This window comes from Cupressus sempervirens, chromosome 9 (assembly GCF_028749045.1).
Source record: "Cupressus sempervirens isolate cs-2001-9-10 chromosome 9, ASM2874904v1, whole genome shotgun sequence".
NCBI lineage: Eukaryota > Viridiplantae > Streptophyta > Pinopsida > Cupressales > Cupressaceae > Cupressus > Cupressus sempervirens.
In genome coordinates, this window is record NC_143126.1 from 567771233 (window position 1) to 567797733 (window position 26501).

The 26501-nt window shown below is 38.1% G+C and overlaps 1 protein-coding gene across 4 annotated transcripts in view; it reads right to left on the minus strand.

Moving 5' to 3' along the window:
• Nucleotides 1–26501, minus strand: part of FOLT1 (folate transporter 1) — a 242002-nt gene that overhangs the window by 83703 nt on the left and 131798 nt on the right. For all 4 annotated transcript variants that reach the window (XM_089801155.1, XM_089801153.1, XM_089801152.1 and 1 more), the window contains one exon: nt 1270–1343. In XM_089801155.1, the coding sequence (XP_089657281.1) occupies nt 1270–1343 (74 nt within the window). The remainder of the gene's footprint in view (nt 1–1269; nt 1344–26501) is intronic.

Consider the following 26501-nt stretch of genomic DNA (forward strand, 5'->3'; position numbering starts at 1 on the left):
TCATAGCTCCAACCTCTAAGTCAAAGCATTTACCCAATTTTTTAAATTATAAATAAATTAGGGTGGAGGAGAAATATGGTGTAGTTTCATTTTTCAAGCAAATCTCAGCATGTCCCCATCAATTGATGTCTAAAAGAGAGCCTTTCAAGAGGGGGCCCTTCACATCAGATCTGAACCTGCTTTGTCAAAGGTGTGCGTTAACAACTGCATACCAAATCAAAGTTATGGGGCCCCTATCAACCTTTTTTTTTTTGTTTTGGCTTTTTGTATATCAGCAGGGCACAAAGAACCCATCCTCTTATTAAAATTTTTGTAGACTGAGGCATGTTTTAAACCAAATAAATGCAAAATCCCAATTTGAACTGTCTTTTTGACATATTTTACTTTGACAGTATTTCAACGTGATTTTAACAACTTTTTGGGCTTTTTAAATATTTGGTACACTTTGAATATTTTCAATTCAATTTGGGTAGACCTGTAACTCAGGGTCTTCTTATGACTAAAATTATGCAATTCAAAAGAAGAATGTTTTTTTTTTGAATCGGTAAGAGGCCGAAGCCAAGATTAATTATCATGTATTGTCATTAATTATTATTTTATTATATATGGGTAGATTTGAATCTAAGACCTCTTCGATAAGAGGCTCACAATTTACCATTGTGTTGTAGGCTCTTGCCTATTCAAAAGAAGAATGTTATTCATAGTCTTCAAGTAGTTCAATAATCATAAAAATCAATATTTCTTTTAATTCAAAAGAAAGAATGTTGCTCCTAATCTTTTTCAGGTTTCCTTCATCTTAATAATCATACTTTCTTTTAATTACTAGCTTCATAGCTTTGATTAAATCATTCTTTCTGATTTGCATCTGGAAATAAATTTTCTATCCAAGAGAGACATGGCTAAAATTTATCCCAAGAAGAAATCTTTGTTCCCTATGTTCTATCAAACATAGGAATTGCCACTAAAATACATGCTATTTATTTGTTTCTCTAGAGAAGAGCAAGAATCCTTTGCTTACATCTTAAAAGCTTCTTTTATTGTTTTTTCGAAGATGGAAGTAAAAAGAATAAATAATCATGAATTGTTTGCACTGATATTTGGCATATGGACAAGCATTGTGAAGAGAGGTGAAATGCACATAGTATTTTCAAAACTTTATCAAATATAGAAGTGAAGAGTATGCTGCAGAAGTTTTGAAGCAACAAAATATCTTTATAATGCAAACATACAGCAAAGTAAAGCCAGATAAGAGGAAACATCAAAATTTACCAGTAAAAGTCCTGGTCCAAGCCCTTTATAGAGTGCACGCCAACCTTCATCTCTAAAAATGGTCCTCGAAGCATCTGCCTTCAACAGGTAAATACATAATGTGGGAATCTATTTGATGACATCATCTTTTTTACAAATATAGAAAATTCTACGTGACAATATCCTTAGAATATCCACTGTGCTATCATTCTACTATATTTTAAACCAACCAACTCCTACATTGCACCAATTAATAATCTGATATAATTTCAATTATGCACTAACAAATACACAAGAATTTCCCAATACTAAACAAGATTACAGCTTTATAATCACCACTGAATTATTTCACAATGCATTAAATAATGTATTTCCAAACTGTATAAATTTTGTTGCAAATCATTTGCTTGAGTAAACTTGATTGAGCAAGACTACCACATACACAATACCAGATTGTTATTTAGAAAAACCAATTATGTTACAAAATGCATTACAATTTGTGCGGGAGCTGTAACATAAAACCAAAATGCCAAAAGACAATTGTTGGACAAAAATTTTGCTAGGTGGCTTCAACAGGAACTTGACTGAAATTACAATAAGGGTGGTTGTCTTAATCAATTCCTCTATTTTCAGTAATGATTTGCATACAACTACAACTTTCCAACTGAACAAAAAGTGTCATATTGCCTTGATAATACCGGTGTCACTGGAATTGACATAAGAACAATACTAGGGGCATCACTTTATTTTTTATATTTTGTGAAACAAATACATGAACCCAAACTCTCCAACACTTGTTTTGAATAAGGATCCAAGCAGAATAACCAATAAGGCACAAAATCGCTTACTATATACTCCCAAATTTTATATAACACTTACAACAGAAGCCCAAATACTTTATCTCTAAGTGATTACAGCCACTACTATCTATCACAATTTGTCCTCCTGCAGCACAAAGTCTTCAAAAGTTCAAATTGGCTCTTAAAAAAATAGGCAACTCAAAGTCTGGAAAATTAAATTCAAATCCTTCTTAAGCAAAGCTCCAAAACTCACAATCATTATCCAGAAAATGTCGTCAAATAACAACTTGAATCAACACAAAGTTTGAAAGTAAGTTGACCCTTTAATCAAAAGCAATTCATATTTGCATCTGAGCTCAAAGTCTTAGAGTGCATATACAAACTGGCAGAATTTTCTTGCCTTGCTAAAGCATGATTATTTACAATGATCTCCCTCCTCTATATAGCAGAAGAGTGGAAAGAGGAGTGGAGAAAGAAGGGGAAAACCTTTAACCACCTTGACTTATTCTCTAACTAACTAAGTTTGATTTATTCAATGCTAAAAGGCTTAAAGCACTTGCAACATGATTACATGTGACAATTTTGTATGTGATCCTATCACATGCAATTACATCTTGTTTTTCCATTGCATGTAACATGTCAATTACAAATTACAAATGCATAATGAAAATACTCTTAAGTGTCTTACAATTTCACGACCCCTATTACATCATCCATTGTTGGCCTTCATGCTGCTACAAGGCTGCTTAATGATTGATGTGCTCAAGTTTGTTGGAAACATCTAGATCTGGAACAGAAACTTGCATCCTTGCTCCTTTTGCGCTATAATAGTGGTTGTTTCTTGAAAAGCACATTTGTTTCTTTCCACCTCTGTCTTGAAAGCATTCTATGGTTGTAATCATTCTTTCACCTCTTGTAGGCTCCATTATGTGATCATGCTTGTCTCATGTCCCTCTTTCCTCTTTGCAAGCATGATTGGAGGACATTTAAGCAATGAAGGATGAAGGAATTAAGGTAAATTTGGCTCTCTAAATGGGGGAAAACTTAAAACCGGGGCTCTCTAGGAGCATTGCATATGAAGTATAGTGACGCAGAGCTCTCCCTTGAATAGGCAACTTGATGTGATGTGGACTTGTATCTTCTTCTATACCCCAAAATGGGCTTGAGAGAGGGCTCTACATCTTTGTAAAATTCTCCAAACAAAACATCAAACTAGGCACTCCAAAGAGTACAACTAGGTCTTTTAGCAAAATACAACCAAATATTTGGTATTTGCTTGAAATGGGAACCTATGTGTTATAAGGGGAATGGAAAGGTTCCTGAATATCTAATGATCTCAAAATGATAGGTTAAGACAACCTATCCTATGCCCAAGAGTCCAAACAACAATTCTAGCTTTTAGGCCTAGTAGCCCTATTAGTCCTACAAATGAGGAAATTAGAACTTAGTTTGAAACTTTTCCAAAGGACCTAGTAAACAAAGTGTATCTATGGACACGCTTTTTTGGAAGTTGTTTCAGAATCCAAAGCTTCAGACTCCCAACAGTAAGATGATCACCAAACACTAAATACATCAACTTGTCCTAATAGGCCTAATTGATTAGGTTTGTAAAGGAAGTACACACTAGTCTATGTTTAGGCTTAACCACCACTCGAGAGACTTGGAGGGATCTATAAGAGATCACAATCCACCATCAGATATGTTTTATCCATCCCCAAAGTGTCTTTGACACTTCAATGTTTGTTGTCCTGAACCAAACACATAGAGATGTTTGGCCTAGGGCTGGGTTGCAAAAATAGGAAACTCAATCCACATCTCCCATCCTTCTGGAATCCTATGGTACACCAACCCAACTTGCATTTTCCTGAGTGGCATGGAATTCCCACAATGGAAAAGTAAGTTAGGGCATTTTTGCCAAAAACTGCCAATGGAACAAGGGTTTTGGTGCACTCGAGAGAGATGTTTGTATATCTTTTGACTCAAACCTTTTCAACACTTCAAACCAATTGCATTTGCTTCCTAGAACATCTTAGATGTTGGTCCAATCATTCATTTGTTTCTGCCATTCCGTACCACTCCGTACATGTGTGCAGCAATCAATTTACAAGGAAAACAGGGATTTTTATTGATTTCAATTGCAAAATTACATTCTATTCCATTCCATGTCTTCAGCCCGCCTGAAAGGGCTATATGAAGACCTTTCCCAACTAATCCAACCGATTTTCAAAAGTTGTGACCATTGGGGAGTGATTATGTAAAAGTTGTTAAATGTTGTCACAAATTGTCAAGCCTTTACCGAGCAGTCAGTGATAATCGAGCTCACTAAGGCATCGAAGATAGTTTCCCGTATGTGTCGAGCGTTCAGTGATAACCGAGTTCGGAGATAGCATTGACCGAGTTGGGTTGGTTAACGAAGGAATGTCAACATGAACTCTGTACCAACCCAGTTGAGTCAGATAACGAAGGGATCCTCTGTGTTAACCAAGTACACATGGTTAGAAGCCTAAGAACACACCTACCCTATCCTAGGACTAAGATGTGCCTAATGACCATAGTCAAAAACCCATGGTTTATAAAACACCGATGGTGACTAGGCCTTACAAGTAGGCTTATCTACAATGAAAAAATACTTCTAAAACTTATCAAAGACTCTTAGGCATGAATGCCTTTGAGTGAAACTCATGAAGAGCTTGTTGTAATGGATGCCTTGGAGAGTGGAGGTATAGGTGCTTTTGCACCATACTCCCTTGTTTTAAAAACTTAAGTCCCACTTGAGAGGAGCTGTTGAATAGAAGTGTCATGCTTGGCAATGCATTCTTCACTCATCCATGTAGCATCAATATTAGGGAGACCCTTCCATTTAACCAAGTAGTCTATGTAGGTCTTCTTCTGTAATGTCCCCTTTCTAGCATTCATAGCATGATGTGTCATTAGCCTATTTCCCCATGGTCTCATAGGCTAACCAGGACATCAAAGGGACTTAGAGGCCATTTGACCTAGACAGTTTCAGTTGCAGGTGTCTCTGTGGGATTTTGAGGTAGTTTTGGGCATACTTACTATTTATAGTAAGTCATTCTGGATATGATTAGACATCCTATGGCAGCAACATATCGATGGTAAATGTTTAAAATCGACAAAAAGATTGATTTATTATTGATATGATTTGTTTTGCATTAATAAAGTCATTTTATAAAGTTAAATTCAAATATTTAACTTTGTTAATGCTTAGACTATAGTTGGTGGGAAATATTTAAATAAAAGAGTCCCCTTTATTTTATAATACATTGGAGACATAAGTTACATAAGGGAGTTATGTTTTATCCCACATTGACAAGACGAAGGCATGGGTTTTGTGAGAACAAAATAAAAGAGGTGGAAGAGCTTCCATTGAGGCATGCTTGGGTTGATTGAAGAAATTACTTGTTTAGTTTGGAGATAATCTTCCTGGGGCTTTGAGGACGAAATCCCTCTCAGCTATCAATCTCCACGCTGTTGCAATATACAGTCTGGGGGTTTATTTGGTGCCTGCAAATCAGAAACTAATATGCAAAGTGAGTGGTGAACAGTGACAACGCTACAATACTCGCATGAACAGTACCACGGGAATAGTGCCGCCCTATAGTAACTCATGAACAGTAAAATTGCTACAGTAAGATGCTTGAGTTTCACTCTTTTTTCTGACCTGCATTGGAGTTCTGGGTGTTATTCTCCAGTCCTAGCGGATTAAATCAGAATCACAGTTGGAGATGAGAAGATGGACTTGTTCTTGGTGGCTGCCAACAATATAACAGGTTTTTTGTTAATTCTGGGTTTGCATTTTTGGTTGTTACACACAGCAAGTTTGTTATAATCATTATAGTTGCATTTGAGGCATTCGTAGGCATGTAAGTTTAGTCTTCCAAGCATTGAAAAAATCAGTTATTCATTGTTGCATAAGATTGCATTAAGTTGCTGCTGTAGGTACATGTTGTATCAGCATTTGCTATGAGGGTTTGAAATAATCAGTCACAGCTGTACATGTTATTGGCATTAAGATTTCATGTGCTGTCCATATATCATGACAATTTCTAGATTAAGTTGTTGAAATTGTACCCAGCTGTGTAAGTGATTGGTAAAGTAGAATTTTGTGTGCCAAATTGTTTGATCTGGAAGCTGCAAACCGATTGTAAAAGAACCTATATCTTTGTTGAGTGAATATATCGGTACTAATTTGCATTAGTAAGTTGAGTGGATTTGTTGCTCAACACTTTGTCCATATTCAGTCCTTACTTTCCAGTAGTATAGTTGTTTGTTTGCCAACTGTTTGACGAAATTTCATAGTACATATTCTCCCACAGCATAATTCAGATTGCATGCCAAGTGTTTGACAAAATCCCATACTTCCGCATTGGTGAGTTTTAGAGGCTTTTTTGGCAAGGGTCATTACATCTTCCTTGTTTGTTTTGACCACCTTAGAATCCAAAATCTTCTCCAACTGTAATGGTTGGCTAGGTGGTAAGTCTTTGATCCATTTTGCTTGTACATCATCAGTATTCTGCACAAAATCATTAGATCCTACATCACCTTTGAAAGGGGTGAGATCACAATCATTAAAGATAGGAGAAATAGAGAAGGTTGGGGGCAATGAGATTTCATATGCATTTTCCCCAAATTTATGCAATATCTGACAGGGTTCAATCTTTCTTATCTACAACTTGGTGTGTCCCCTGGGTAACCTTGCTTTGTTCAGATATGCCCATACTTGATCTCCTTCTTTGAAAGTGACATGCCTCTTCTTCTTGTCTACCTACGCCTTATAACTTGTAGTATTCTAATCCAAAGTGTCCTTGATTTGGTCATTAATCTACTTGATCCATGTAGATAGTTCTTCACCTTGTGCACTAACCTTAAAGTGAGTAGGTAAATCTCTTAATTTCATGACTCCTCTAGGATGAAATCCATAGTTCACTTGGAATGGTGTCTTTCCTGTTGACCTGTTCACCGAGTCATTGAAGGCAAATTCTGCTTGAGGGAGGATAGCATCCCAAGTTTGTTCATGCTGTTTGGTTAGATACCTTAGAAGGTTGCCTCAAGACTTCATCCCAAGTTTGTTCATGCTGTTTGGTTAGATACCTTAGAAGGTTGCCTCAAGACTTGTTTACCACTTTAGTCTGTCCATCTGTTTGTGGATGGTAGGCAGAACTGAAAGAGAGGTTTGTTCCCAACTTTTTCCACAAGATTCTCCAAAAATGTCCTTGGAATTTCACATCTCTATCTGAGATAATGGATGTTGCCAATCCATGAATCCTAACTACTTCCTTAAAGAATAGGTTAGCAATATGTGAAGCATCATTAGAGCTCTTACAAGGAACAAAGTGAGCCATTTTGTTGAATTTGTCAACTATGACAAAAATGCTATCAAAACCTTGTTTAGTTCTTGGGAGGCCCAAGACAAAATCCATACTCACACTATCCCATGGCTTTGTTGGAATTGGTAAGGGCTGATAAAGACCTTGATTTGTTCTGACTCCTTTGGCTCTTTGGCAAATAGTGCATGTTTCAACAAAAATTTTGAAATCAGTGGGTATTTTAGGCCAATGGTAGTTTCTTCTTAGGAGTTGTGGTGTCTTATCAATCCCAAAGTGACCTCCTAATGTGCCACAATGCTTTTCTCTGATCAGATTTTCTCTCATGGAGCATCTTGGAATACAAATCTGACCTCCTTTGAACAAAAGGCTATTCTGCAACAAATATTCAGAATATGTAGTGTTATAGGCATTAGATAGTTTAGAGAAAACCTATGGATGTCACCAAAGTCTAAATACAACAACTAGTCCTAATAGGCCTAATTGATTAGGTTTCTGAAGGAAGTCCACACCAGTCTATTGTCTAGGCTTAACTACCACTTGAGATACTTGGAGGGATCTATAATAGATCACAATCCACCATCAAACATGTTTTATTCATCCCAAAGTGTCTTTGACACTTCAATGCCTGCTGTCCTAAACCAAACACATAGAGATGTTTGGCCTAGGGCTGGGTTGCAAAAATAGGAAACTCAATCCCCATCTCCCATCCTTCTGGAATCCTATAGTACACGAACCTAACTTGCATTTTCCTGAGTGGCATGGAATTCCCATGGTAGAAAAGCAAGTTAGGGCATTTTTGCCAAAAACTGCCAATGGAACAAGGGTTTTGGTGTACTCGAGAGAGATATTTGTATACCTTTTGACTCAAACCTTTTAAACACTTCAAACTTCGCTTCCTAGAACATCTTAGATGCTGATCCAGTCATTCATTTACTTCTGCCAATTCGTACTAGTCTGTACACACGCGTGCAATAGTCAATTTACAAGGAAAATAGGGATTTTTATTGATTTCAATTGCAAAATTACATTCTATTCCATTCCATGTCTTCCACCCACAAAGGGCTACATGAAGACATTTCCAACTAATCCAACCGATTTTCAAAGGCTGTGGTCGTTGGGGAGTGATTATGTAAAAGTTTTTAAATGTTGCCACAAACTGTCAAGCCTTTACTGAGCAGTCAGTGATAACCGAGCTCACTTGGGCATCGAAGAAAATTTCCCATATGTGTCGAGCGTTTAGTGATAACTGAGTTCGGAGATAGTATTGATCGAGTTGGGTCGGTTAATGAAGGAACATCAACATGAACTCTGTACTAACCAGGTTGGGTCGGTTAACGAAGGGATCCTCTGTGTTAACCGAGCACACATGTTTTAGAAGCCTAAGAACACACCTACCCTATCATAGGACTAAGATGTGCCTAATGACCATAGTCAAAAACCCATGGTTTATGAAACACCAATGGTGACTAGGCCTTACAAGTAGGCTTATTTGCAATGAAAAACTACTTATAAAACTTACCAAAGACTTTTAGGCATGATGCCCTGAGTGAAACTCATGAAGAGCTTGTTGTAGTGGATGCCTTGGAGAGTGGAGCTATAGGTGCTCCTACACCATATGGCTAGAAATGTTTTGGAACAACGAATGAATATATGCATTTAAACTCAAAATATGTACTTATGTGGTAGGAAAACCCAAACGAAGTAAGAGCAGCTCCAATGGCTGCAAATGTAGTAGGACTTTCTTCACCCCATGAATGATTGAAGATCAAAGATATGTTAATGTTTGTGGCCTTTATGACAAAGATCAACGATAAATAATTAAATATGGGAAAGTAAGGAAAGAGTGGCTACATATTTAATGGCAATATAATAATAATAATATGAAATATATTATTTCATTATATGATAATTCAAATAAGTGGGAAAGCTTAATTGGCCCATTTGAAGTGTATGTCTTTTGGAAGACGCACCTCTTCATCTCATATATATATTATATGTGTTGGGTGGTGAATGACGAACACACCAAAACATAATGTGCAAGTAATTATTCACTATTGTTGCACTATATCTCTTCTCTACCCTAAAATCTGAAAACTTAACATGGTATCAAAGTGGGTTCCTTCATGGGAAGCTTATCCGCTTGAAGGTAGATCCGTTCAAATTCATGGACAAAATCAAACAATTTGGAAATTCCACAGGACTCATAGAGTGGGTGAATGAGCATTGCTGAGGATAAATCTAGTTTGCAACTGAAAGCTTCAAGTGAAAATTTCCTCGATGTTATAGGATTAATTGCAAATGACGTTCCTTAGTTTAACTAAGGCGTTAACGGGCCCAATCTAATAATTAGTGGTCTATTCTTGAGATTGTCTGCTGTGAAGCACAAATCGAGCTAGAGGATTATGGTGATTTACAGATACACCCAGGTCAAGAATCAAATCATTTCTTTTGGGGCTGTGTCTCTTCATTTTACCGTAATTGGGAGCTATCATCATCACAATCAACACACTCGCACAAGCTATCAGTGCAAGTGTAGCGGTTGGGAGGAGAATCGACACTATAGGAGTTTGTTTTGGAAGTTAGCAGATAGAATACTTCCACGCTTATTATTCAAACCATTTCAAAGATTATGATGCGGGTGAATATTGGCCCGCAAGCTGTATGACAAAATTGCTATAAGAAAGCATTATTAAAAAACATTATACTCAAATATTTTAGATCCGACTTCCTTAGTATATCAATTATTGGTACTACTAGTGTCATAAATATTCGAATTGTAGGAAAGGTCTGAGAAGAAACTCGAAATTTCTTGGTATCTTGTTGCAAATGAATGTAGAGGTGCATTAGAGTCTGTCAACCATAAAGGAAGTGCCCCATCATCATGTTAGAGCTGTTTAAACGTTAACAAGGATAGAGGAAGGAGGTACTAGGATAGTGCTAAATCCGAAACTTTCATAATTTCATTCCCAATACCTAGTTGTGCTATGAGATAGAACTAATAAATGTTGGGTTTGCAGATAAAATAATACACCAGTCTGAAATAAAGAGTGCAGCTAGAGTTGTCTTGGGTGCATGTGTTGGGCATAACTAATGTGTCTTCCAAAGAGTGTTGTGCATATTTGAACTGCCATTTCTCAATACAATTGCAAATAAGCTAAAAGAATGGTTACAACAAAAGTAAACTACTCAACAAAGATCTTTAAAGCAAACAAAACTTGCAAATCCCTAGAAGGAAAAGAGTGAAATTGCACAGGTAGAGAGCTACCGGGACTAAACAGATCATAATTCATTGCTTGTTAATCCGTGTTTGGAAATCAGTTAAAAGGTGGAAAGATATAGTTGTGATTGGGGAACACTTGCAAAATCAGGACAATAGCAATAGCAGTGAGAGGTACATTGATCAAAAAGTGGTGACCTGAATGCTAGTGAAGATTGGAAAGTTCATTGTAGGCCTTAAGCATTATGCGCAAACGAATGAACAAAAGGTGTGCAGAGGTGCACAAAAGAAGCCGCCAAATGTCAAAGGGAATCATTTCCAAGAGCATTCGAACATTTCCAGGTGCATTCTAAACATAGCAGAATATTTTTCTAGTTTAAGGTTCAATGTCAATAGGGATATTACATTATATTCATTTCTATGTATGAGTTGAAGAATTAAAACTGGTTGTATAAACCATTAATTCTGAGAGAAATCTGGACTAAGCAACATAAACAGAAAATTCTCATGGTTTGATAATGACTCGTAACCCTTTGAGAAGTTATATGTAAACTTTGGCTAGATAATGGGAGGGGACCTTACAGTGTACACATTGAGAGAGAGTCTGTCATGTCCCCATATTTATTAGATTTTATAATAAACAAATTAACAATAGAACAAATAATTTTTATAAAGAAATTATAATATGATATATTATTATATATTATTTCATAGAATTTGATTAATATACTTTATTAGTAAATGAATTAAATGATCTTATATAATCATTGATAAAATACATAGTTACACTGCCTTGGGGGATGGGGGGACGGCGGAATGGGGGGACAATTTTCTGGGACAAGAGGATAGAGGTTCCTTAATTTGGGGACGGCTGGGGGATGGCGGGGGGACGATAGTGGGGTACAGGAGGGGGGTGTGTATATATATATATATATATATATATATATATATATATGCATATGGTACTTAAAATGCCAATTATGAAAATATGTATTACAATATAACATAAAAAGATGTAAAAGAGTAAATACTTGAACATTGCATTGAATTGGAACATCGAACATTAAACATAAATAGTCGAATCTGCAAATAGTCAACATTTAGATGTCCTACATCCTTGGTGGAGGTGGCGAAATCTGGTGGCGCCGCTGGGGACGGGGGTATGGAGTCCCCAAGTCCCCGATGGGTTGAAGTCTCCGGGACGTGGGGCAAAAAGGGGGGGATGCGTCCCCGTGTTACTATGATAAAATATGATATAGAACAAGTATTTAAATAAATAGTTAATACATAAACTTATGATATTAACAGTAATAATATTATGCTATTATAATATTATATTCTTAAGATAAACTTAGGAATGTATATAATATATATTTTAATATGGGGATAGTTAAATATTCAAACCATCGAAGAACATATAAGGCTTAAACCAAACGCAGCGACCAAGGCAGGACCCTTCACGAAAGGCTCACAATGCGTATAAACCCACAGACAAGAAGATGAAGAGAAGACACGAAGGGGAGGAGTAGATCGAACACGGAAAAACCATAGAGCAGATAGATGTGAAAGGGAAATGTCAGATGAAAGGAAACATTAGGAAAATAAGAATCTCACAAGAAATTCTGCCATGAACAGACCATCAAAGAACAGAGACAACAGAAATTATTATCATTGAACTTTCCAACCAGAAGACAAGTTATATCAACAACAGCGGCAACCATGTGGACATCGGGTGGCAGAAATTATATTGTCTAAGAAGATAATTACGAAGAGGAATTAAGAAAATTATGCTACATCAATTTCAGATAAACTTATTCACTGCATATTTACTTCCTGTACAAACAAACATCTGCAAAAAGAAGGTGGATTAATATGAGAGGAGGAGCTGATGAATAAAAGGGAAGAGTTAAGTAGACATTGATCAATCAAATAGTATGGAGAGTAGTATTTAGATAGAAAAGCCACATCATATTCAAGACATTTCAAGCATGAGGAAGAGCAGACATTTCAGAGGCAATACCAAATCAGCTAGCCACATCAAATACAGAAAGGGAGAAGTAAGGCATTAATGTAGGGCCACACCACCCTTACCAACTCATGACAAAGAATGCAACAAGATAAAGACTAAGAAAATAAAATGCTTCCCAAAGAACTCTTTTATTATACTTGAAAATCCAATACCAATTACAATAACATTTTTGCAAGATCTCTCAAGATCCAATCCAAACCCAAACTAGTCCAGTTCCACACTCTGGTAGAAACCTCCAAGATCTCAACTTATGCTCACAAGCCACCAAGCAACCTCCTTGTTTCTAAACCGCAGCCACTAGCTCTTCTCCAATTTTATCCAAGATCCAAGTGTAAACTGCCTCACATTCGGTGCTCTTTCTACACACTCACAACTCCATCACAATCCTGCTGTAAACTGTCTCACATTCGGCGCTTTGTCCACAGACTCAGGAAAACTCACTCTTCACTTCCTCCTTGAGCTTCCATTTCTCAAGCTTCTCCTTGAGCTTCTACTCCTCAAGCTTCTCCTTGAGCTTCTACTCCTCGAGCTTCTACTTCTCAAGCTCCACCTTGAGCTTGATTAGAAATGCTCATATGCCTTGCTTAAATAGGCATTTACCACCCAATGCATGACTTATCCACAAGCTTCTAGAATTCCTCCACAACCTTCTACAACTTCCACAACCTTCTACATTATCCACAACTTTCTACAATATTCATAACTTTCTAGAATTCTACCCACACACCTCGATAAATGGAATGACAACCATTTTTTTTTTTTTTTTTTTTATTATGCTACCTATGCACCTCGAAAATAGAAATACTCTTTTCCTTTCTTTTCTCCTTTTTCCTTTTTTATTTTTTTATTATTTCTCCTTTAATTTTCGTCACTTTCTCTCTCCTCCAGTTTTTTTTTTTTTTTTTTTTCAAAATTTTTTTTTTCAACTTTTTTTTTTTTTTCCAATAATTTTCCATGCAAGATGCTCCTGCATCAGACTCCCCTGGTAGAGAGAAAAGTGTGTCCCACACTTTGACGCCAAAAAAGAAAGGTCTACAACCATCTTCATCTTCACCAAAGGTTTCCACCTCAACGGGGACAAGAAAACCAATGTGCAAATCTTCCACATCTGCATTACTCTATCAAACACTAGAATCTCAACCATCCAATCAGCTTGCTCACTCCCAGGAACAAACTGAACATAATTCTTTATCAACAAACCCTCATTCACATCAACAACTAATGAATCCACACCAGTAGCAACAAACTCCATATCAGCAACAACTTGTAGATCACCATCAATACATGCCAAACTCTCAACACCAGCAACCTCCTTGCTCACAACAAGATGCTCTGCAATACATAACTCACCTTCAACAACCGAATCATCCATGACCAAGTGCTCTGCAACATTCAAGTCACCACCAACATCAACTAGATCATCCATGACCAAATGCTCTACAGTCTCCATGTCAAACTCAACCAACTGATCATGAAAACCAACCTCTGTCCCAGCATCAACAACATTAGGAATATCTTCAGCAACAACCTCTAGTTGCTCTGCAGGTTCTACATCAGACTCCACAAACTGATTAGCAAAACCAACCTCTTCCACCTCAACCTTGCGATGCCATCTTCTCTCACGAACCTCCTTAACTTGATCAGCCAATCTATCATCCAACCGAGAAATCATCTTAGAAAAATTTCTCTCCACTATATCATGGATTTTGGCAATCATCTTAGGGTCCAATCCTCTTGGAGCCATCTCCCAAGATCTTCGTAAACCCTCTGCAACAAATCCTTCCCACGCACCTTGTGACACCCTTGAATTGTTTGCAAGTCAGATCGCAACCTGCCACCTTGCATGAACAATCAGGAACCACATCACAAGTCTAATACAATGGATTTGCAATCCACAAGCTCTCTACGATCATGCCTCAACAAGTTCAAACTTTCATCTTTGCATCCATCAATCAATCTGCATGTCCTTCCAAGGTCCTGGTGCAAACTGCCTCAGCTTTGGCGATCTGTTTACACGCTCAAGAACTCCCACTCTAATAAACTTCACCCAACCAAGGTCCTGGTACAAATTGCCTCACACTTTGGCGATCTGCTTGTACACTCAGGAACTCCTGCTCTGATACCACTAATGTAGGGCCACACCACCCTTACCAACTCATGACAAAGAATGCAACAAGATAAAGACCAAGAAAATAAAATGCTTCCCAAAGAACTCTTTTATTATACTTGAAAATCCAATACCAATTACAATAACATTTTTGCAAGATCTCTCAAGATCCAATCCAAACCCAAGCTAGTCCAGTTCCACACTCTGGTAGAAACCTCCAAGATCTCAACTTATGCTCACAAGCCACCAAGCAACCTCCTTGTTTCTAAACCGCAGCCACTAGCTCTTCTCCAACTTTATCCAAGATCCAAGTGTAAACTACCTCACATTCAACGCTCTGTCTACACACTCACAACTCCATCACAATCCAGCTATAAACTGTCTCACATTCGGCGCTCTGTCCACAGACTCAGGAAAACTCACTCTTCACTTCCTCCTTGAGCTTCCATTTCTCAAGCTTCTCCTTGAGCTTCTACTCCTCAAGCTTCTCCTTGAGCTTCTACTCCTCGAGCTTCTACTTCTCAAGCTCCACCTTGAGCTTGATTAGAAATGCTCATATGCCTTGCATAAATAGACATTTACCACCCAATGCATGACTTATCCACAAGCTTCTAGAATTCCTCCACAACCTTTTACAACTTCCACAACCTTCTACATTATCCACAACTTTCTACAATATTCATAAATTTCTAGAATTCTACCCACACACCTCGATAAATGGAATGACAACCATTTATTTTTTTATTTTGTTTTATTATGCTACCTATGCACCTCGAAAATAGAAATACTCTTTTCCTTTCTTTTCTCCTTTTTCCTTTTTTATTTTTTTATTATTTCTCCTTTAATTTTCGTCACTTTCTCTCTCCTCCAGATTTTTTTTTTTTTTTTTTTCAAATTTTTTTTTTTTCAACTTTTTTTTTTTTTTTTCCAATAATTTTCCATGCAAGATGCTCCTGCATCAGGCATTGATGTCAGTTATATGTAAAATCATACTATGATTACATACAGTTGAGAAAAGCAACAACAAATGGGAAATGATCATCATTTATAAGAGATCGAAGATGGGGGGAAGACATTCACGTTCATACACAAAAGATCACGGGGGAGGTGAGAAAGCCAAAGACACCTTATATTTGGATCATTGAACAATATAGTAAGACCACTAGAGAACAGAAGATGAAATATGCTATATACAATTGTTTTTGGACCAATCACTATAGCTGGTAATGAGATTCAGGAAGACAATAGTAATAGAAGATGCACGGAGGACACTTAGGAAGAATCATCGAACAAGAAGAAGGGACACTGCCTATATCATCCGTAGCAAAGATTAGGATACACACAACAGTCCAACCAGCAAATGATAATTTAACTTGAATATTACATATCACCTTCAATGTTTGTCATCACACTCAGTATCATCAATCACTATAGTGGAGTCAAAAGTGAATATATTTAAATGTGAAAGACACATCTGGAACCACTAAGAGAGACATCTACAGACGAAAGGAAAGAAAGAATATCCATTGTAGGAACTATGGAAGCAACGATAGGCGATCAGAAGAATAAATCTGGGAAGAGCACCTCGAACAGAAAAGTATTATTTTTACATTCACATATCAGATACTAAATCCAATTCGATCATCTATAAAGCAATTCAGAATACACCAAGTCAAGGATAACAAAGGCCAAAGTATTATTTTAAGCTACACAATAGTAACACTAAGATACTACAGTGCCAGCAATGATTGCCAATCGGGAGCAGACAAGGAAGGTAACCTACATACAATAAGAAAGAAACAACATGGATTGTAAGAAGATAAGAGTGATCTATAACATATAAGGGATAGATGATATGCAGATGTTAAGTAGCTAGTTTCAACAGGACAATAATAAAGTTATACAGTAATGAAAATACATTCCAACAGTATAAAAGACTAGGAACTCACAAAAATAAAAGAGGTTACAATCATTATATCTACAGAAAACAATACTAGATCTGATTCAAGGGACTGTTAATGCAAAACTAATAAGAAATAACTCAGAGGTTATAAGCTCATGATCCAATTCACGAAGTGGGGACATTACAAACATTACAAAATCACTAAGATTATTATTTATTAAGAGGGGAATGTATAATATCATATAAATGTTTTGGTTCATAGAGAGAAAGACATTTGAGTCTAAAGAATTCAGTGCTAACTATCCGAGGATCGGATAGGGGATATTACAGTCCTACCAAAAGTAGTTAAACCTAAACTTCAGAGGGAGCAAATAGGGGAAAGTAAGCCAAGAGTGACTACATATTTAATGGCAATATAATAATAATAATATGAAGAATATTATTTTATTATATGATAATTCAATTAAGTGGGAAAGCTTAATCGGCCCATTTGAAGTGTCATGTCTTTTATTGTATTGACATGAACATTAATGGAAGCTGCAGTACGGTTTTATGAAAGTCGGTGTTACACTCTTTATTTTTCTATTATGCATTAAACCTATTTACCCATGACGGTAAACATTTGGTGTCGTTGCTGAGTTCGAATTTGAGGAGAGCGACATGAACAATGGCATACGAAGAGTAAAATAAATGGGAATACCTCTCAAGAAGAACGTGAGAACTAACAAAAACAGAATAACCGAGTTATACAAAGGCAAGCATGAACTAACCGCAATTTTTTATATTTTGTTCCGTGTGAGTATTGAAACCTTTGTTTAGAGAGAAGGCGTACGTGAAGGGCTTCTAGAGGTCACTATTTGGGACTCACTGAATGTGAGCCTCATTGCAAATCATTAGTTGCATCAGTTTCCTCAAATGTTTGCACAAGCATTTTTGGCACAAACAAGGCAACGAGAGAAAATCAAACAGGAACAACACAAGTACCAAACCCTCCAAAACTTCCTGGAACACAATTATTGGGACTCTGAGGACCGTGATGAAACCCGTCGAAGGTCTAACCCAGGAGCCCTAGGCCATGGGAATGTGCATGAAATGTCAAAAGTGTGTGAGTGAAAAGAGCACTAAACTTTCTAATGGTCACATAGACGACCCATGATGATGTAAGGAGAATATTCATAAATAAAAGTATTCTTTCTATATGTTTTGTTTCAAATTCATGAATGAGAAGTGTATATGCCAAATACACTAAATAAGGATAGAAATAGAAGGGAACAAATCCTACCATACATGCCAAACACCACGCCCTAATTCTTGCACAGCAAACTGAACAAACACGAAGGTTAAAGCAACTTGCCAAAGGGAACCACGAAGTTGTCATGGAGGGCGACCACAAGGGTGTCACAGTGACATACAATGACCGAAGGGTAACGATTTGGTTTGCCAGAACACCGACGAGCAAGAAGTAGTGAGGAACTTTTGGAGGAGACACAAAAAAGAGATTGGGTTTGATCGAAGAGACACATGAATAATTTTTAAACATATCTATCACACCTCGGGCAGAGGGAAACCGAGGCAAAAGCACCCGAAGCAAAGGCAAAGAGGAAGCAAAGGCAGCCGAAGACACCAAGGCCACGAGAAGTGTCGGGAGGACACTGCACGGTGGTAAGGGAAACCTTCCAATTTCCAATCCTAGTAGTTCAGGAATACAAGTTGGTCCAAGACAAACAAGAAGAAAAATGTTGCAGAAACAAATACTACCCAAGTTTACTGGTGACGGAAAGGAAGATCTTCTAGGCAGCAAATGGGGTTACTGATAAAGACGAAAGGGTCCAACAGTTTCCTAGAATCCTACGAGGTGGTACCGTTGATTGGTATTCAGACATGGACAAAACGAAAATAGGTTCATGGGACGATCTCAGAAAAGAATTCCACGTAGAATTTAAACTGCTTCCAAGACGATAATGAGATTGTCATAGAAATCTACAATTCTAAACAAGGGAAGAGGGAAATTTTCTGAGCCTACAATAGAATGTTGAAGGAATTGCTTGGGAAGATGGAAACCCAACCAGAAGTCGAATTGAAGAAGAGATGGTTCGTCGACAGATTGAATGCATCTCTAAGAAGAAAAATGAGGATAGTATTGTTAACATCGTGTAATGATGCGTATGACAGAGCTATGAATTTGGAAAGCGAAAGTAAAACATTAAAGAAGAAAAATAAGTCACCATCCGAGAGTGATGAATCATCAGACAGGGATAGTAGTAGCGATGATGAATGTAATAAAAAAGTGCAAGCATTACAAAAGAATATGAAACGCATGATGCAGGAGTTCAAAACGATGAAAGGAGGCATAGGACGAAGTGACAAAGGAGAATTGTGGTACATGGAGTGTAGAGAAAGCAAGCACACAAAAGGAGCATGTCCAAAAAAATCATACTGTGACATCTGCCAGGTGATGGGCCATTCCACCAAGGACTACCCATATAACCTAAAGACGAGAGGGCCACAAGTGTTTTTCACCCAGGAACAACCATCTACCTCTGGGGTAGCCACCGCCAACCAGCAAACAAATAATGTGTCATCTGGCGGGTTCCAAAATAACTGGCGAAGAGGAAGAGGAGGTAATGACAACAGAAGCCAGATACAATGACTTGAAGGGCCAGCCCATGATTCAGTGTCGGGCGTGCAATGAGTGGGGCCACTTCACCCAAGATTGCGAGAAGAATGACACACCCTAGAAGCCGTGTCGATGGTGTGGTCCCAAATATCATGAAGAAGCCAACTGCCTGAAGTTGTAATGTTCCTCTAGAAATATCTTTATAAAGATAGAGAAATAAGAATAAAATATTAATTATTTTATATTAGTCCACAATTTCAAAACTAATATTAATTAATTAATTATTTTGTATAAGAATACCATTTCACTATTGTTAATTTTCTGGATTAATTAATTCCAGTTGGTCGGTTTTGGAAGTTCACGGAACTTCCACCCATTTCTTCAAAGATAAATATTGCTCAATGGACAATAAGGATGGGAAGCGGAATCGAGCATTTCATCAAAGTTGGTCCGTGACCAAGAGATATATTTATTAAACTCCTTTTGTCAGGATATGAATGTTTAGCCTAGTGGAGATGGATGAGTGAGAAATATTCAATGACAATGAAGATTGATGAACAGTACATAAGAATCCCATTGCCGTATATGTGTTGAGTCGATGAACAAGTGATAAAGAGATTGGTGCCATTTATATGGAAACTCCCCTATCTGACATGTTGCTTCAAAATATACGATAGGAAGGAATAAGTACCTTAAGCGTGGAAGTAAGACCATATCCGTGTGGGACTCATGAAATTTATTAATGGATACAATTCGATATTGTGTTTTGACTAAGGAGGCTTTCAATAGGAGCAATAAATTCTTCATCAATTGAACAATCCAGACGAGAGTACACCACGATTGCCGAAACCCAAATAGCTATGAAATGATTAAGTCGGTGAATCAAAATAATTTCAGGATCGATTGAATGTCCAAAAGTTTAAGGGGTAGAACGTCATTTAACAATTGAATAAGAATCATCAGATAATTCCAAAACATTGGCGAAGGGCTTCCAGGATATATCTAATGGTATTGGAGCATTGATGTCGGACAAAATACCTATTTCTGGGCTTATGGCAGAGATAAACTCATTCATCAATGTCTAGGGAAATCGTAACATAGAAGGGCAGTCAGCAACCTTGTCTAATCAAGCACTTCCAATATTTATTAGCGTAATTTTCTAGGTACACATTTTGAGTTTAATATGTATTCCTCAACAATATGATTAAATCTATTATCGATTCAATACAAACTCAGGGTTCGTTCTACTTGGTATAAATCGTATCTTGAATTTATAAAAACTATCTCGAGTCAATCTTGGTACATACATTCAGAGTTAGAAATTGAACCTATAAACAATACTAGAAATTGTCCTTTAAAATCTGGGATTTTATAGAAGCCTTGTGTGAACTTACTCAACATTGAAGACGAAGAAGTATTGGCAGTCACTCATAATCAGGCGAAACAAGTTGTGTACCCTGATCCCCGTACAAAGAAGCAGAGAATAGGAGAGGAGAAAGAGGAAATAGAAAAGGCAATTAAAGCGAAGGGGGATTCACATGTGGCTACAAGTACCTCCAGACGAACAGAGGCCGGGAATAGCATACTAGGGCAAATATTGCAAATGGAGGTTCCAATTAAAATACAAAACCTCCTCCACACCATACCCCAGTTGAAGACAACATTACTGAATACCTACACCGTACAAGCAAGTACCAACACCACAATAGCCAAACACTCCGAGAGGATCAGCGGTAGACCCTATGTTACTCGTGTTGAACAATGGACAATACATCGCGATTGTTGAGATGGGTATCCTTAGAACAATCCTCAACGATACCATATTTGATGGTGGGTTGAGGGTAAATGTGCTTCTAGAAGAGACGTGGAAGAAACTTAGGAAGCCTACGCTATGGACCCCCACCTTCAACTTACTCGGTGCAAAACAGCATCCGTAATGTCCCCACTTTAGCAGTCGACCAAGTGTGTGTGCGTTAGCCTAGTTCTACATGGTCTTAAGGGCTAATGAAGGGTTTAAAGGGATCTTAGAGTGTTTTGGCCTAGTCATCTCCAGTTTGGGCCAAAATGGAGTTGATTTACTCAGTCTCAAGCATACTATTTTAAGCAAGTCAGCAAGACACAAGGGAGGCTAGTTTTGGTGATTGGATTTGATACTCCTCGGCGAGAGCTTTCTAACGAGCTATCACTCGTGTTGTTCATAGTCCGATAGCTAATATATTTTGATGTTTGAAGTATTGTTAAAGTAACATTTAATTTAGTTATAAAATATTAAAGTGTTACTTTAATATTAAATTTTATGGGAATGTGTGCAAATGAAAGGGGGCGCCTAAGGGAGACATAAGTGATTATTTTAATATGTTTTATATTGCACATTTTTTATCCCACATTACTCACATGAGTTGAATCGACCCTTGGAGAAAGAATAAAAGGGAGCATCTGTGGCTTCATTCGGCAAGTTGAATATGAGAAGAAAATTGATGTGAGATGCAAACCCGTTCATGGCATTCGAGAACATCTATCGTCTCTTGTGACATTCTAGACGTCATTCCCTTGGAGATTGGCCTTTGGAATCCATTGTTATCAGCTTCATTATCAAGCAGATTGGGTGTGTTTCTAGCTATAGACAAATTTGATGTTTTGCTCATATCTTCTTTACTCATCCGACACTTATGCTACTTTGAGGGAATGATTTCGGGAAGATATTGAACTGTTTGGAAGACAAAATATTGTAGCAACACTATTCACGCAGAACTGTTCATGCGGCACTATTCATGCAACACTATACATATCACTATAGCAGCGGGTTTAACTAACATTTGTTGGAGCATTATGTCAATAATAGTAGAACAATTAGTGAGTTGATAATCTGCCATGTATTTGATTTTATTTAATTATGAAAATGACATCTTATCATTTGTAATACAATTTCCAATCTACATATCATTGTACTTTCTTTTGTCCATGTTGAGTGATTTTCAATTCCATACAAGCAAACAATATAAATGTCTCATTTCCGAAGTCATAAGGGGTTAAATTAGTAAACGGAGGAATAAGGAGTTCGATGCAAACTATTTCACAAAATTCCTATCAGTAGTTGTTTAGTGTTTGGGCATTTCTAGGGTGCCCATTACAGCATGAATTAAACCTCTGGGAACACTGATGGCTCATCCAATCACCATTGGAACCCAGTCATTTATGCTAGATTTCGTTGTGATTCCATTGAAAAAGAAGTGGTATGATGTCATTCTTGGGAGGGGATGGCCAGTAGCAGCAAGGGCAAACCATAATTGGAAGAAAAATACACTTTCACTCGAGAGTGACAAAAGGAAGTTCGTTATCAACCTTCATACATAAATGGTGAGTGAGGAGATGGCTTTGAAATCTAAATCCCACAAAGAGTTTAGTGGAATGGATGAGGGAAGAGATCGGATGGAGCCTAATGATGAAGGCGTGCTAGAACTCAAAGGATGTTCGGAAGATGACTTGGATTTCTTGAACGGACTCTTCCATTGGCAAATGGAAGATTACGAGTTATTTCCAAGTTGCAATATGTTAGAAGTGGAAGGAATGGATGGAGAAGAGAAGGATGTGTTTTTGTTGGAGTTCGAGGAATACAAAGGAGAAGCCCAGCTGAATGAAAGTTCTACTCACAACTTTGATGCATAAAAACCAATCAAGTATGAAGAGCCATTCATACGGGTCATGAATCTCAGGGATGAAGAGAATCCATGCAATATACTAGCGGGCAATGATTGGGATCCTGTGCCAAAGGCGGCAGCATTCAAAATCTTCACAAAATACGAAGATGTGTTTGCCTAGTGTTACAAGGACCTGAAGGGTGTACCACCAAAGTTGTCTGTACACCGTATAGCCCTAGTGCCTGGAGTCATATAGGTGCAGAAGAGACCGTACAGGATGAACAAGAATTATGCAGCCACAGTTGGCGAGGAGATCCAATGCATGCTTGAGTCAGGAATCATATTTAGAGTTGAGACAAGTGAATGGGTCTCACTCATGTGATATTGTTGAAGGAGGCAAACCAGATTAGGATCTATGTCGATTTTCGCTGCTTGAATGCTGTCACTATAAAGGACCCCTTCCCTATTCCGTTCACGGATACATTACTTGAAGAAGTTGTTGGACACGAAATGTACTTATTTATGGATTGGTTCTCTAGTTATAACTAGTTATGAATCACGGATGAGGATAAGTTGAAGACCACTTTCATGGTAGAGGATGGTGTCTATGCATATAACCGAATGGCCTTCGATTTATGCAATCCGCTAGCAACCTTCCAAAGAATAATTCTTCATATCTTTGACAAAATATCCATAGGAAACTTTCACGCATTCTTCGATGATAGGTCTATCTTCCACGGACAAGACACACATTTGGCAGCACTCGAGGAGTGCATGGAAAGGTGTAGTTGGGCCAGGTAAGCGTTGAACCTGAAGAAGTGTAGATTCATGGTACCTGAAGGTAAGTTGTTGGGGCACATTGTATGTAAGACAAAACTCAAAATTGAACTAGATAAGATACGCGTGATAATGGAAATGGAAGCGTCGACCGATGTCAGTGGAATCAAATCCTTTTTAGGACACATTGGATATTACAGAAGGTTCATAAAGAACTTTTCTCAAGTCTCATGCCCCCTTGATAGGCTAACCAAAAAAGGAAAGCCCTATGTTTGGGATACGGAGCAAGAAACCTCCTTTAAGGAATTGTAGACGAGATTGCTAGGGGCACCAATCCTAGCATACCTGAACTAAGATAAAGAATTCCACGTGCATCTGGATGCGTCTAACTTTGCAATTGGTGCAACACTTGCACAAACAGGTGATCATGGCCTAGATCATCCTATCTATTTTGCTAGCAGATTGTTGTCGAGGGTGGAGAAGAACTACAACACAACAGACCAAGATGCTCTAGGAATGGTGTACATCATACAAAAGTTCAAACATTATTTGTTGGCAACACCCTTCACATTCTACATAGGCCACCAAGCGTTGATGTGCTTAGTAAACAAACACATCATTCAAGGGAGGGTAAGCAAATGGTTGTTGCTACACGAAGAGTTTACATTCACCATCGTGGTGCGACCGAGGAAGAGCCATATTATAGCCAATCAACTCTCTCAGATCAGGTCAAGGGAGCCGCCAAAAGGAGTCAATGATGACTTCCCAGATGAGCATTTATTCCATATAGCCATCCTTCTGGAGTGGTACAAAAGCATCAGTGAATATTTATCCACTTCACAGTTCCCTAGGGAGATGTCACCAGGCGAACAACAGAAGTTGGTACTGAGTAGCAAGAATGTTTTCATTGATTAATGGTTTTTTATATAAGATGGGGCTAGACCAAGTATTGAGAAGACGTATCATGGAGGAGGAAGTACAAAGTGTCCTTCGAGAAGCCCACAAAGGCCTAGCAGGATGGCATATGGGACTGAACACGACGATAAGGAAAGTTCTCCTGGTGGGGCTATGGTGACCTATGCTATACAATGATGTCAGAGAGTGGATGGTTAATTGTGACAGTTGTGAACATGCGAGTAAACCCTTGAAATAGGATTTCATGCCACTCAATCCACCACATACCCAAGATTTGTTCGAACAATGGGGTTTAGATTTCATGGGGCCCCTCAAGCCAAGTAGGGCTCGGAGATGCTGCTATGTTGTGGTAGCAGCTAAGTATCTAATGAAGTGGGTGGAGGCACAAGTGTTGCCCGACAACTCGGCCATAAGAACAGCAAAGTTTATTTATGAGTAGAGCATCACGCATTATGGCATCCGTATTCAATTGACCAATGACATGGGAGGTCACTTCGTCAATCATGTTATCCAATTGCTCACGACTGAGTTCAAAAAATTTCACTACCTGTTGAGTCCGTATTGTCCGAGGGCCAATGGCAAGGCGGAGGCGACGAACAAAATCCTAGTATCGATCATCTACAAGTCATGCAAGGTGGAGCAAGTCAATTGGGAAGAGAAGCTTCCATTAGCACTTTGGGCATATCGCACAACGTACAAAGTTACAATGGGGCAAACACCATTCCAACAAATGTTCAGGCAAGAAGCGGTAGTACCAACAGAATTTATGGTTCCAAGCCTTTGGATAGTGATTGAAAATAGACTTGGCGATATGAAAGTCTTCGAGAGAGATTGTATAAGATGAACAAGCTAGATGAACAAAGGCTAATGGCGCAATGGGCAACGGAGGTAGCACAAACTCGTCGTAAAGCATGGCATGATAAACATCTCAAGCAGACAAGGTTTAACCCTGGACAGTTGGTGCTACAGTACAATGGGCATAATGAGATTAAACCTGGGAAGTTCAAGGTGAAATGGTTAGGACCTACAAAATACAAGAAGTTGGTGACAATGGAGCCGTTAAACTGTGGACTCTCGATGTACAGGAGATAACGGATCCAATTGATGGTTTGAAATTAAAGATCTATCATCAGAAGGATGAGGGTCGTAGAGTTAACATCGGTTGCCTAAAAGAAGGGAATACTTAGAAAAATGAAAAAAAAGGCAAAATCACCAAACGGTGATTGGTATCGGACAATGAAGTCACTGAACGGTAACTAGAACTGGACGGTGAAGTCACTGAATGGTGACTATAGTCACTATTGGCAAAGACCCACATACAAATAAAAACACGCACAATTATTCTGACAGACCATTCGCCACATAAACACAATTAAAAAAAGTGAAAGACAAGCACACCACGGGGGACATAGTTGGGACAACAAAAACACAAGCACACTAGAGGAAAAGTGAAGTGCATCCTTCGACGAACAAAAAAATAGAACCCATAGAGAAGGAAAAAAATACAAGTGCAAGCCACAGAGAAGAAGCTAGCCATCGAGCATCAAGGCCATGGAGAAAGACTCGGTCGTTGGGGAAGGAACAGGTAGCATACAAAGAAAATCGAAAAGAGAAGTTGTGCAACCATTTAAAGAAATAGTTATTGCAAGAAAGGACAAAAGCAAGACGGTTATGGATTCAACGAGAAGCGAACCGCTTCCTGGAAAACAAAGTTACATACAAACTTGCTAAGCTCGATTTTCAAGATGACCAAGAATGCTCAGATTTTGCCTTCAGGCGTAAAAGTTGCAGGTAGTATGGACAAAGGCAAAAAGACGAGGAGACCGAGAGCGTCTACGACCCCTGCCAAAGAGCACATGACGCCACAGACAATAATGTTTGAAGGCTTGAATGGTTTGGATT